The sequence below is a fragment of the Rhinichthys klamathensis genome, unplaced genomic scaffold, assembly GCF_029890125.1.
Source record: "Rhinichthys klamathensis goyatoka isolate OS25496 unplaced genomic scaffold, OSU_Roscu_1.1 h1tg000068l_1, whole genome shotgun sequence".
Lineage (NCBI taxonomy): Eukaryota > Metazoa > Chordata > Actinopteri > Cypriniformes > Leuciscidae > Rhinichthys > Rhinichthys klamathensis.
Window position 1 is genome coordinate 6,705,734 of NW_026606611.1, and position 13,303 is coordinate 6,719,036.

General features: G+C 37.8%; 1 protein-coding gene across 3 annotated transcripts in view; it reads right to left on the reverse strand.

Moving 5' to 3' along the window:
- Window positions 1–1,235: 1,235 nt before the first annotated feature.
- The window catches only part of pcdh11 (protocadherin 11), a 215,139-nt gene continuing 203,071 nt past the window's right edge, over window positions 1,236–13,303 (reverse strand). For all 3 annotated transcript variants that reach the window (XM_056250364.1, XM_056250365.1, XM_056250363.1), the window contains exon 6: window positions 1,236–2,102. In XM_056250364.1, the coding sequence (XP_056106339.1) occupies window positions 1,711–2,102 (392 nt within the window). In that variant the 3' untranslated portion in view covers window positions 1,236–1,710. The remainder of the gene's footprint in view (window positions 2,103–13,303) is intronic.

Sequence of the window (13,303 nt, forward strand, 5' to 3'; positions counted from 1 at the left end):
ATAGTGAAGTCATTTTTTGGATCACTGACCCAAATATTTCTGTGTCATCAGTATATACTAAGGAGGACTGTTAGCGAATTAAATTTGTGCTGATTTCTCAATCCGCACAGCCTCTTTAAGGGATTACTCTGTTTCAATATACTGAATGTTTCGACAAAAATGTGACACGATTGTAAGCAAACTTCTACTTCAATAAGCAGTCATCACATCCATACAATACACATCTACATCTTAAGGCTGTTTCTTTGACATCGTTATATATAAATCTCACAAACACTTATTTTTTTCGCAAGTTTTAAAAAGAAGTGCGCACCATTTAGCTAACGAGCAGTCGCATACGCACACACACGCACTTACAAAAGGTAGCCAATTATACTATTATAGAGCAGCACTCGGCTTCTATAACGGTTACAGTGATTACTGATCAAAGTAATTATACTATTGGGAGATTCTTGTAATTGGTTCCATGGCACTTATTGTGGTGCATACATTAGATATATATCAAGAGGAAAACTTGATGTAGGGGTGCGGGTGTCTTTTTAGCCATGTCTGAGCCTCAGCTAATGAGATAATGTAGAAAATAAGCGGGCCTCTTATAATGGGAGAGAAAGGGTGTCAGGTGCATGGAAACTACCAACACGCTGGAAATCAGAGGAAGGCTCTAAGCTCACCAGGGAGAAAAGAGCCTAACGTCAAAGTTTAAGAAGAAAAAAGCACCCTAATATACAGTATATAAAAGTTTCTGTGTGTTAACACCGAGCAAGACTAATTTTTGCAGAGAGGCTTGGCTATCTGTAGTCTTGACTGAGCAAGCTGCACATTAAGGGGCATGGAACTAGGTTTCTTTAGCAGAATAAAACTGGCTCAGGCGGAAATTCAGCTGGAAACGACGCACCTCACCGAAGCCGAAAGAAATACCAGGGTCACCGAGCGCTCGCACATAACACTTAACCTTATTGACTACGCTTACATGCATCGTAATATTCCAAATGCGGTTCTTAACTCCAGAGCCTAATTTTCATTGTTTTGTTTACGAGTGTGTCTGCGTTTATGTGCAAAGCACAAAGAAATAAGCACTGGCTTTGCCGTTAGTGAGCACCAATTAAACCCGCGAAGACCGCTAATGCAGACGTGCAAGGATACGGATTTATAATTAAAGAAAATGTGTGCATATTCTGCACATTATTTGGTCTAAGTAACAAGAACATGGCGCTTACATGAGTTTTTTTTTGTTTTTTTTTGTTTAATACTGCAATTTCATAATTAAGTAGGAATATCGGTGTGCATGTAAACGTATGCAATGATTTCCTCCAGCAGTGTACACTTAAAAGTAATTTGCTGTCAAGTTGCATTCAAAAGGCGCACAAAAAAAGAAATAAAAATCTCGTCCCTTTTGATCAACAGTAAAGCTTAATTCATTTGCCACTAATCTGTCACTAAGACATATTTAAACCACTTTTTTTTTTTTCGTTTTCATTTTTTACTTGAGTAGCTACTTTGGTCTATATCTACCATTTGTCTACTGTACATGTTTCAGTTTCATTGAGGATCTTGAAAGCTACTGTCTTTTGCTTTAACCTTCCCTTCTGGCGTGTTTAAAAACATCACGTGTCAAGAAACGTTTGACAGATGCTAATAATCATCAGAACCCGTCAGCTTTTCGTTTTCAATCACTCTCATTATGCCGTGCTCCGAGGCCTACCCTCGCTTCTACAGCTGATGCTCGCGCAGGAAGGAGACTCCGCTCGCGGTCGTCTGAGGGCTGGACGTGGCGGAAAAGCTGGCTAGAGGGATGACCTTGATGGTATCCTCTTTCTTGCTGCAGTGTCTCTCAAGTGTGTTGTAGAATTGGGGCCGGTTGCTCCCTTTGTCCAGATCATCTTTGGGCACTGACCTGCCAAGAGTGTGACGCCCATCTGGCTTGGTCCCCCGCGCCCAGCTTTGTTGAAAACCAAAGGAGGGCAGAGTGGCGGCGCCGGACGTCTGGAATTGGGTCAGCGCTGGCGGCATCCAGCAGCTGTCAGAATGACCCAGGATCAGACATTCCTGGGTACAGGTCTCCGAGGCTTCGGCGAGAGCCTTCTGCAGGTTGACTTCAATAGCTGTGGATGATGAAATGACAAATGCGAAGGCTCAGTCAAGAGGTGAACACAAGACGACAAAATAAATCATACTTTCTCTTATTGCCAAGGCACTTGGAGACAATAAAAAATTGGCGCTATCAAAAGGTGACCTGTAAATGTCAGCTTCTGAGAGAAATGAAAGGCAGTGATAAATGTTTAATTCATCTCATAATGAGAAAAACAACACCAGTTCTTTTAATTTAAATGGTATTCCCATGGTTCTGAGTGTTTACCTACAATATGCACTGAATTCCCTGTAGCTTAATTAAATCTTAAAAAAAAGTCTCTGTTGTTTGTGTCTGAGATTGGCTTTTTACATATTAAAGAATTAATGAACTGCTCTAAAACCATTGTTTATTTTAATCCTAGTCATCGTGGCACACCTCTCTTCTGCTGATGTCTCCCACTTAAATCAAGTCAATTAAGAAAAATCAAACAGTAATGCAGCGATTCCTCCTCCTTCGCCTACTTGTTAACGCAGCTGACACGTACAGTATTAGGCTCGGCAAACGTCCTACAGTAGCTGTGAGTAGCATCAGAATGTGATTCACTCGAAGGAAAGAGAACAGTAAACTACAGGACTCAAACTTTATCTCATTAAACCTGCTCTGACATCACATGCAAGATGTGCCAAGGAAAAGGCCTCAGTATTGAGCCCCAGCCATAAAGCCTGTCAACTCTAATAATTAGAATGTAAAACAGTGCTAGCGGAGGCAGGCGGGAGCCCTACAGCGGCGCATGTATATCTTAACCTGCTAAGAAAAGGGGCTGAACATCACTGGTCCCCCCTCTAAGCTGTCATCTAGAAATTATTTAGCATATTTGCATAAGTAAAGTTGTTAGAAATAATTAAAAGCGACTAAGTCTGGTTCCTCTTGCACTACATGCTTAGGTTATTTTTATTTTACCACCAGGAGCCAATATAGTTTTCCAACAAATATCATGCAAAGGGAACTCAGAAAATATTGAACAGCAGCAATACAGAATAAATATTAACGCATTTATCTTACAGTGCACTTAATACATGTGACAGGTTCAATTCCCAGGAAATGCATGAACTGATGACCTTGCTGTGTCTGCCTAGCAACATTATTTACTGTTTGAGCCAAAGATATCTATATGTAGATATCGTAATATATCACTATACGTAAGCCATCCACCATATTTAAACAGTCAAAGCCGGCCTACTCGAGATCAAGATGACTGTATGTAACCATAGTTATTCTCATGTATGAATCTATAACAATCTATAATAGTCTTTAGCATCTGATTTTCTCAGGATTTGGTTTATCATTAATGTTAGATAATTATGCATAAATGCTAAATAATACTGGGTAAAGCTCTTATAAATAGTATTAATCATCAAAGAACCCTACAATAACTTATCTATGATTCTTGGAACCATAGGCTGCATAATATTGCAATATTAGTTAATGCCTGAAATGTTGACAGTTCCAAGATGGCAAACCTGTTGACATGTCTGGAGAAGTAGAATGATGTATTTACGTATTTGACAGGAATTGCAGGATTTGAGCCACAGTAATGCTAATAAACATAACCATCTGTCAATTAATCCAAGAAATGTTAATTACAAATAAACAGTATTCAGTGTTGAAGAAACACCAATAAAAACAGTTTAACAGTTTACCTCCTCCCAATGGAAAATAACATCTGGAATGCCACTACAAGTCAGACAACCCCAAGCTCAGTGGGAAGCTTCATTTGATGCCATTTCCAAGATGGAGGTGACCAATTAGCATACAGAGCTGGTTTATGTGGAATGTAAAAATACACGTATGTATTCTGCTGCATGTATTGTATGAACATTTAATATGTAATAAATATACTATAACAATAGTTTGTGTATAAATAAATACCTGTTTTACTTGTTCAATAACTAATAGATAGACATGAATCTAGAGCTAAAGTCTGGAATAATGTACCACTATATTTAACATTCCATAGTATAAAAGTTCACTTGAATGGCATGCTGATTTTGGGACAGTCGGAACTTTAATTTATGATTTTGCCATAATTGGAAATATTCAACTTGGATATTCCCACCTCCGACTTCATCTTAAATGCGGCATTAATCCCCATCTACTGTTGTTGCATCTCAAGTCGTTTGTTGTTCTGTCTCTTCCGTTTCTTTTTCGACAGGGCAGTGTTGTTTGCCTTGTGGACAAACTAAGCATTGGAACAATTGCAAGGCGCATGAGCGATCTAAGCATACAGAGTATGCACGGTTAGAAACATTTGGCTGCACATGTACAGTATGTGCATATTGTGCTGATGCTGATATTTAAATCACATGTACTGAACGCATACCCTTGATTATGTGAGAAAAAAAAAGAAACAAAGTATATTGTGGGCTTTAGGCAGCTTACTAGGTTTTGGAACAGAGCTGCAATATTGTATTTTCAGCCCGATCTCACGGCAATTCGTACGAATTTTACGAGGTGGCTAATTCGTACTAATTCATACGACCTCACTCGTACAAATTCGTACGATTTTTGCTAATTCGTACATATTTTACGAGTTACCAAATTCGTATGATTTCGTACGAATGACCTACCCCTGACCCCACCCCTAAACCTACCCATCATGTATGAGTGAGGTCGTATGAATTCGTACGAATTAGCCACCTTTTAATCACTCGTACGAATTGGTCGTGAGATAGCGTTGGTATTTTGCATGTCGGTTTGTTTTAATAACAGGGAACTGGACAGAACAGCACAAATATAGAAAGCTATAACAGAAAGAAAGTAGAGAGAGAGAGAGAGAGACGGTCTTTACTCTGCTATAGTCTGCCTCAGAGCATCAGTGCATAAATCAGTGGAGCGGTAAACGTGTCACCTTTCAGAGGGTCACTAACTTCATTAAGGAAAAATGATGCCGCTCACTCACTCTCTGAGCAAGCAGAATGAGTCCTGGCCAGGTCGCTCTAGGAGGCTGCTGTAAATCACCCCAGAGCTGCTTTGGAAATTGGAGGTGTCTTTCAGAGCCATTGTTCTTTTGAGGGCTGAGCGCATCACGCCACGGTGGACTGATACTTGTGCAGGCAGACACATGTAGCGGCCCTAGCACAAGTCCGTAGACGCCTTTAGTGCATTTGCCCAGTAGGTCTGTGTGTGCGTGCATGTGTGAAGTCAATCAGCACAAGCAGAGGAGTGTGCGTGCAATTACATTATGTGTAAAAGGTGTTTTGAAGCCACGCTGCGTGGCTTTCCAGCGTGCAGAGGCACAGCACGAGCTGTCAGTGGCGCTATGTCAACAGCCAGGAGAGCTACTATTTTTCGCATGTGATATTTCACATTAAACAGCTCCAAAAATGTAGTCCGTATCAGTTTCTCCTCCACAGGGACTAGTACTGCTTGACTGATGTGGGTGACAGCGCTGAATGCTTTCGTCAGCCGGAGGCAGCGGCTCACTCTGATGCTGTTTAAGTGCTTTTTGTATTCAGGGGGTATCACTACTCTCCCGTCGAGCTTTTAAAAAAGAATCAGACCCCACGTGCTCCGGTCTCCGCATATATAAATGCTTGTCGGAAAACCTTGCGTTTGGGGGTAAGAGAGAGCATTTTTAATTCCTCCACAAAGATCTCCTGCAGATGATTGGATGAAGTTGAATGCTGTGTGAGGTAAATGATATTTACATTATCGCAAAACGTTCACTTAAAAATGCCAAGCCTATTTACTTTGAGAGTAATAGGGCTTCTAATAACGTCTCGCATTCAAAGCAAATTGTCTGTAGATTGAAACATTTCGCAAAATGGCCACTGGTTATTGATTGAAGTCCCGGGCTGATTCACACTTGTAATTACAGCGGTGCGAACGCTTGAAGATGTTTTCAATCTTCCCCTGCAAACATTGTCTAACACTGTCATCACAGATTGGTAATCAGATTGCTCCCATATGACGAACCTCAAAGGCCTCATCTTTTGTTCCATAACCTGAGCTTATGTTTCCCAACTAAAACGAAAGAAAAAAAGACTGAAAAGTAATTGTTACAGAGTTCGTTAAATGTGACATCTCACCATTTATACAGAGATACCAGGTTGTAAAACAATAAATGCTGTTGTGGAAAGGAAAAACAACAACAGTTAACATGCAGTTAACAGACATGTTGCTGGAATATAGTTACATTTATGCAAAGGAACTGAAAGCACGCTATATGACATGGGTCACTCCTAGACAGGAAGTGCGATGAAACTGTTCATGGACATGCTGAAGTCAGACAATAAGCACAAATGACAATTTCTGACAGGGCTGTTAAGCAAGGCAGCACGACCTGAATATATCTTGATGGGATTTACATCAAGGATGCCACAGAGATGATTACTCAAGTCATTATGTTAGCATGTGCAAACCCATTACTACCAATTAGAGGGCTAATTGCATAAATACAGAACATCATCGCTCCCCGCTCTCTCTCTCTCCTGTCTAAACATTATCTGGTTGACTGTAGAGCTTAAGAAAACCAGGCTCTAGCACCTACAGCACGTTTCTGCGTGATGCAGGAGCTTTGTCACACGAGAGAATGCAGCCTTGATTTTTTTAATTTAATACACATAGAATCGTATTGCAAAAGTGTAATACAGGATTCAGTGTAACATTGCTTTTAGTGTCTGTATGTTTAGAATTTTTTAACTTTTTTTGTGTGTGTGTTGAACAGCACGAATAAAAGTTTCATGAGAGATCATGGCAAAGGTTTAAGGGTTGTGCTTTTTTTTTCAAAATGCAAATGATCAAGTAATGAGTCTTCATGAAGTTCATTGAGTCAAAACATACCAACTGTGGGGGTAGACTATGGCATATTTGATCAAAGTTTAGTATCCTTTCAGCCATGTATGCAAATTTTACATGTATTTAATTGGTGCACTTGATATGAGCACAGTTAGAACCCTTGGGGACAAGAGAAGAACATGACAAGAGAGAATATGCATACTATTATTACAGTTTAATCAGCTGACAACCTTAAAAAGAGCTGGACTTTCTTGACCCATCCAAAAAAAAAGAAAAAAAAAGAAAAAAGTTTCAATGTGCATACATGCATACTGTAAAATGAAAGAGCATGCAAATTCAGTGGGATCCAAAATTCTGAGAACACCAGTGAAACTACTGCTATTTAGCATTGTTTTTGTTTAATGTAGGTTATTTTTCATTACTTTTTAGCTAGTAATACATTTACACATTAGTGAATGAATAACTAGCTAACTAACTAAATTAGCTAATTCATTTAAGAGTGGTTTGAACAAGATGTTTGTTGGAAACCAAAACTACTGCTAGAGAAAACACACATTTGTGTGATTGAACTGAGATCAATAAGCATCTCACGCTTCAGCAACAACCAACTCACCATCTGTGAAGGATAAAATTTGGTCAGCGTCACAAATACACTTATTTGATTACTGGACTATAATTAGTGAACTTTAAATTAGATCTTGAATTCCAAATTGTCAATGTGGTCTCAGTCTCTGTATATGCGTGTAATACAGATTAAACAAAGGGCATACACTTCAAACAAATCCCATGCTGTCAAACAAAATGAAATTTGAAAGATAATAATTGAGTTTGTAATTACACGGACTTTATCATTTTATTACACACCCACTCTGACTCCACATCTAGATTGGCAAATGGATGGTCATTAATAATAATGGAGCTATTTAACCCCATGGGTGTTTTACAAGGGGAAAGATGCCATTTTTCACTCAAGGGTTGGACACAACCATCAGGTGAAATAAGAGGCCCACTTTTCATTCTCATGAATCAGGGAAAGGCCACTTACTCCAGGCTAGATGCATTTCATCACCAGCTCCACTCCAGCACCACTCTCGTATTTCATCGCTGCTTATGAGTGATTTACACTTTTACTTTTGCAGAGGAGATCCGTATGATTTCATGCTGCTCTTTTCTATTATATATTCATGAAGTCCCAAATGTACAAATGTACAGTGGGATGTAAAGTGTGACATGCATCGCAAAAATAAATTACAACTGGAGGCCAGGGGCATGCAACACTCCAGCAACTGCAATATGTTAAAGAAATTCCGGGCTCCGTGGAGCCATACAACATATTTTCCATATGGAGGTTTTCAGCATCTTTACGAGTCCTGGTTTCTGGATTAATTTTAATGATAATAATTTATAATACATTTCGTTAAGAAATTAAATTAAATTGGTAGCCAATGCACAATCATGAAAATATATAACTCAACATTTCATGGAATTTATGTTGAGTAATAATCTGTTAAGAATTGCATAATGCAATAATTTAATATTATACAATTTAATCAAAAAGTAATATACACACAAACCACATACACGCATATATGTATGTATATATGTGTATAAATATGTGTGTGTGTGTGTGTGTATATATATGTATATATGTGTGTGTGTGTATATATATTTACACACACACACACACACTGATCAGTAGGGGTGCACGATTCAGAAAATGTCACGATTCGATTCGATACCGATTTTTTGTCTCAAGATTCGATTCAAAATCGATTTTCGATTCAAAAACGATTCTGGATTCAAAAAACGATTCGCAGTATATAAATGTAGTTTACTTTTTCCTATGTGATTGATTGCAGTAGACACAATTTAAAAGAAAAAAAAAACACATCAAATTAAATGTAGTTTGATATTACTTTATATGTTTTCATACAAAAATAAAAACTTTTGCAACTAAAAAGTGCAAAGTGCCAAGCTTTGACCAGCTTTCAAATACATTTAATTCAATTTTAAAATAAAACTTAAATAAAAATCTTTAACATTTAGCTTTAAAGTGCTGTAGTCAGATCAAACAATTATGCTAAATGTGGTTTAAGGACTACTTCAGCTACCAGGCTGACTGTTGAAATGTGAACTCGACTGGGCACATTGAACTTCCTAAAAATATATACTAATGTCATAGAACCCTTGCGAAATTATTTTAAATAGATTTTAAAAAGCCACCGCTACTGGTAACATCTATGGTTAGATTGATTTGTTTAGATCCAGTGAAGTCGTTCATGGGCGTAATTTGCGGGTATCTCCAATTAACTAGCAGAGCATTCATTTAGTTCGCTAGATAAGAGATCTGTTGTTTTTGAAATCAAGCTGAGCGCTGACAGCGCTCGTTGCCGCTGCTATCAGTGTCATGGATACAGTGTTCTCTGTGGCTCGCGCAGTCTTCACTCGGACGCGCGCTTCAATCTATCGCCGTTGTGGAGACTCCGGTGCAATCACAAAATAAAATGCACACAAACGTGATGAACATATTGGGTTTTGATGAGAGAGAGAAAAAACTATACGAGTGCGGTTTAGAACCCGTAACCTCTGACACGCTTGGCAAAAGATCTACAGAACTCAAACATAAGATCTGCGGATCGATGCATTTATTCACGGGTTGAGCAGAGAGGCTGCACAGTTTGACCAGCGGGCGGCAAGAACTTGCAATGTAACTATTTATCAGACCGGGCCTCGCAGCCTCGAAACACTACCGGACCACCGGTAAAAATCCCGACTCACCCGATTGCCACTCCGCCCGTGCACAGTGCACGCCATAAAAAAAAAAAAAGAATCGATTTTTGGAATTCTATGAATCGATTCTGAATCGGTAAAGATTGAATCGCGATTCAAATGTGAATCGATTTTTTTGCACACCCCTACTGATCAGTAACTAAATTCTGCAATAAGGAGTAATTAAAGCCTGCAATTCTACCTATACTGTAGTGCAAGACCCTGAAAACACAGCTAAGTGTGAGACAATGGCGAAATACAACAGTCTGAGCCACATGTACATTCACAAACAATGGAAAAAACAGCACAGACAGACTACAAGAACTAGGCTAAAGCTTATGTTCAACGATGTGGAACTAAAACGAGCAATATACCAACTTTTAAAGTCAATTTCTATTTACTTGACTGCTACACTAATGTCTTAAAATCATGATTGTGGGGGCGTTTTTTTCTGCAAATATATGATTAATTGCGCTAATTAATTATTATGTAATTAGTTTGACTAAAATTGATTAAAATATTTTATCAACTTAGGTCACACTTTAGATCAGGGTACACATTCACTATATTACTAGAAGTTTTCCCTCAATAAACTCCTAATTAATGCTTATTGAAAGTAAGTAGTAGTTGTAGAAGTGGTTATTTTTTATGTATGGGGTAGGGTTAAGGGAATAGTATGGTCTTGCAGAAAAGGGCATTAATATGTGCTTTATAAGTACTAATAATATATAGTAATATGCATATTAATAAGCAACTAGTAAATATATGAACCTAATCTAAAGTGTTACCCTAACTTGTTATTCAGTAATTACTGACTTGATTGAAGACTGAATAGAGAATAATAGAGAGTTGAGGAATTCTAGATTTAATGATGAAAAATGCCCTTGTTGAGATTAAATGACTGATTGACAAACAGCATGACAGTTTCATCTGGAAGTTATAATTCACTATTGCACAGCTGAGTTGCTCTAGGGTCCAGCAGAAAAGTTTTTTTTTTTTTGAATAATGGCCCCTGAATACATAAAGTACACATCCCACCATCTGTTAGTCGGCAGTAAAAAAAAAAAAACTTCAGGGCAACACATGTGCAGTTTCCTGTATTTGAATAAAAATCTGGCACAGAAGATTTCTCCTTATGAAAAAGAGCATCTCACAAAGGGAAGCATCAGCTTTACGCTTGGCAAATGTTCAGGCTTGTATCTTCTCAATTCGCTAGTTGTTTATAATCTTTCACACCTGCATAACAGACATCGCTTACAACACAAGCATATTCACAGTGAGAGTGCTGTCATACAGATATTAATCACAACAACAGTGACCTGTCTTTGTTACTGATGATACTTAAGTCTTTTTTTTATTTAATTAGACAATTATTATGTTTGCTTATGTTGCATTCACCAAAATTGTTTGTGGAAGAATTAGGGCTTATACTTTTTTGCTAAATAGTCTGAAATTATTTAATATATTTAAACCATTTGTTTCAGCTTTTTAAACCGCATCTAATTGCCTCAATCCTTATGAAATGAAATCCTCTGTGGCAGCATGAAGATGTGATATATTTCACAATCTGTCTAGTATAAAATATGTCTGTCCTCTTAAAAGGGTGGAGTCGACTGACGGCATCTCAACACATTTTTAATTAAGGTGCATATTTCACAGTGCAGCTATAAAAAAGTGGCCTTTCATTAATAGCAGTCACAATCATTAACTAATGATTGCAAATGTCCTTATGTGCAAAAACACATTTCAGGTGCATGCATAAATGTGTTACTATCATTCTAATGTTGATACATTAGGATTATGCTAAATGAATGTGCTTTCGTTCGAGTAAAGCCAAGTCGAAAAAATTAGTTAAAACACTATAAAGTGCTATATAGGGCTATGACAAAAAATATTTCGTCTTTTTATGGTTAGTCGAACGTTAATGTGATAAACTACACATGTGGTGAGTCTGCAATAGGACACCTGTGTGAACTTTAGCCGAACCAACTTCATACATCCACTAAAAATCATCTTGGGACCACTTAGTTTAAAGTAATAGCTCAAATAAATTCAGAATTTTTTTTTTTTTTTTTTTTTTTTTGCAAAACCTGCATGGTTTTATATTTATCTAATGAATGTTAGTGTGGAATAGTTCATCCAAAAAAGAATGTAACTACAGTTGAATATCATAACATTTAATATAAGAACAACATTCAGTTGAGTAAATGATCATTTTTAAAGTGTATCTCTTTAAGTGCCAAAATACCACCAGTCGTAAAGATATCATTCAAGTACCATTGAAAAGTAACATACCATAGTACCGTTCAAAAGTCTTTTTTTTGGGGTAAGAAATGAATACTTGAATACTTTATATTTAATATATTTATATTTAATTATAATAATTATTTAATTTTGGTTTATACAAAAATATTAAGCAGCATACAACATAATTCAACATTCAACATAATTATATTAAAACATAATGATAATCAGAAATGTTTCTTGAGCAGCAAATCAGCATATTAGAAAGATTTCTGGAGGATCATGTGACACTGAAGACTGGAGTAATGATGCTGAAAATTCAGCTTTGCCATCACAGGAATACATTTAATTTGAAAATATATTACCATAGAAACAGTTAATTAAATAAATTCAGCCTTGGTGAGCAAAAGAGACTTGTTTCAAAATCTTACTGACCCCAAACTTATACAGAATCAAACTTCTCCAAGTCTACTTCCTCTTTTCCTTATTCACACACGCCTCTCCATCTCACCTCACTCTCTTCTCTATCCATGATGTGTTTGACCCAATGCAACGGAAAGTAATTGCGGGCAGAAAACAACATTTAATGATTACTTCATCCCCGAGTCCTGAGGAGAGAGAAGTCACAGGCAGGTAATTTCAACAAAAGAGGGAGACCTTTTTTTCTCCCGACACACCATTTTCAGACAACAAAGAATATTATTGACTTGGCTGAGATTAAAACAGCAAAACAAATAACAGAACAAAATCAGGGACAAAGTGACCACAGAAAGAGGTTGTCCCCTGAACACGGCGGGTCAAACTCTCTCCGCTGTCTTTTCTTTTGTTAGCGTTGATTAAAAACAAGCAGGGGATAAAAGATTCCATTTGGTGTCTGATCTGTAAATAAAAATAAATAAGTAAATCGTCATGCTGCCACTCACACACTCGAAGAATAAGACGCTGGTGTCCTATCGTTCCAAACATCCCTCTATCCATGTGTTTAAAGTTGGGAATGAGAGGTAAAGGAAATTGAAGCTCTTTTTTTTTTTTTTGTTGGAGAGGACAAAAGATTGGCTACGCTCTACTCCTCTATAGCTACTTGACTTTTCCCCCCCCTTCTCCTGTGGACTGATGGTCTTGATTGTCTGGTGTTCATTATGTCTGGTGTGGTCCTAACTCTCCTCTCCTCTCGTGTGTTCAGACCTCTCCTCCATTAGGAAGACAAGAGGAGGGGGTGTTAGCATCAACACAATCAGCACTGCCCAAACACACAGCATGGGCTGAATAGAAGAGAGGTACAAACACCATAACAATCAGCAATCAGCACTGATCATGATAATAACATAGAGAGTGCTACAAGATCCATGCTGCGCTCTCCCTCCCTGCCAGGAGGACTTATTGTGTACATGGGCCAGTGTGTGAAGAAAAGCAATAAATTCA